We start from the raw sequence: 1,408 nt of genomic DNA, 5'->3' as shown, positions 1-1,408 counted from the left end.
GCCCCGATAGCTTCTTTCATGCAAGTGTGGCTCTCATTCTCAACCAATGCGTGCTGAACGTATTGACCCTTCATGTGAGTAATTCAACAGCACACAAATCACAAACGTTTTATTAGTGATATCAACCATCCCACTATATCACCAACTAGCCCAATTGATCACCAACTAGCACAACCGTTCACCAACTAGCCCAATTGATCATCAACTGTGACAACTATCACAAACAAGGAGAACGTGCATGACCAAAAACGTCTTCTATCATGAAGATGAACAGCTTATACTTGGATACGTTCGTTCCATGTGTGGAGTCGAGCATGAGCACCTCTGGAAAGGCCTTAAAGAACCGATGCGTCTGTCTTGTCTGTAGTGTGGTTGTTTGCGTAGTCTCCGTCTCGGTCACGACGATAGAGGCAGTATTGTCACGAAAGGCACAAAACTTACGCAGTACAGCCTGCAGTCGATCTTCGACAGTTGCAATTCCGAGCCGCCTTGCCTTCAATCGCTGCACCAAATTGTGCACTTCCCGCAAGGTAACGTTCTTGCCTAATACGACACACACAACAAACATTAGTTATAGGTGCCACTTTTCATTTGCCTCGACCAGATCCCTTAACCTGTTTTCTCTTGGAGATTCTTTAGTATCTTCTTCGGTTTTCCACCAGTCTTGACTAGCTCATCGACAAAGTCGAGAACGTCGGGGTCTGTAACACGCCTATTGACAGGATACTGGTCGTAGATGTCTTTCCCTAGCCATTATTGTGAACCCGCTTGTGAACAGTAGCTTTTACTCTGAAGTTGAGTCTTTCAGGGCAACGTGTCACAGTCGCGCAGAGAACAACTCCACATCCTGTGCTACGTCCTCTATGTCCGGCCCTTCGGCCATCTCCCCTCTCACTTTTGTTCCAACCATGTGTGCACAGCATCTTCTTGTAATAGGCTCCAAATGATTCGGGAATGAGCTCGGTTTCGGACCATTTCTTCTTCGCTTTGATGACTGCATTACGCGTTGTCGCCTTCACGGTAGACAAAACACTGTACAACTGCTTCGTATGGTCTTATTAGTCTTGCAGCCGAGCAAAACACACGTTCCAATCGTTGTACCACGTTTCAAAGGGGGGCGAAACCACTCTTTGGTTCCTCGTCCGATGAGTTGAATGGGTCACAAGAACCTGTAGATTGGACGGACAGACTAGTAGAAGCTTCTCGAATAGAGCTAGCGCTCGCGGAGGGATCAGCTGATATCGCGTACAGCTCGCGGTCGTGTAGGGAAGGCGCGTTAGTACTTGCAGATTGGTCGTCTATCGACGTTTGTCCGACAGAATCACTCATACTAATAGGCGATGCTGCCTGCAAGTGGTAAGAGGCACCTTGTTGCACCGATGGTTGGGGAGGGTGTGACGACGCAGCA

At 48.0% G+C, this 1,408-nt stretch overlaps 1 protein-coding gene across 1 annotated transcript; it reads right to left on the bottom strand.

Annotated features, from left to right (window-relative positions):
• Positions 1 to 217: 217 nt before the first annotated feature.
• PPTG_16911 (hypothetical protein) lies at positions 218 to 883 on the bottom strand (the record flags this gene model as incomplete). The annotated part of the gene is made up of 3 exons (XM_008914655.1): positions 218 to 543; positions 615 to 712; positions 822 to 883. The coding sequence occupies 3 exons, from the start codon at positions 881 to 883 to the stop codon at positions 218 to 220; spliced, it is 486 nt and encodes a 161-aa protein (XP_008912903.1).
• Positions 884 to 1,408: the final 525 nt, after the last annotated feature.

This window comes from Phytophthora parasitica, assembly GCF_000247585.1.
Source record: "Phytophthora parasitica INRA-310 unplaced genomic scaffold supercont2.62, whole genome shotgun sequence".
NCBI lineage: Eukaryota > Oomycota > Peronosporomycetes > Peronosporales > Peronosporaceae > Phytophthora > Phytophthora nicotianae.
The sequence above is the reverse complement of the archived record's forward strand: the minus strand, read 5'-3'. Positions and strand labels throughout refer to the sequence as shown.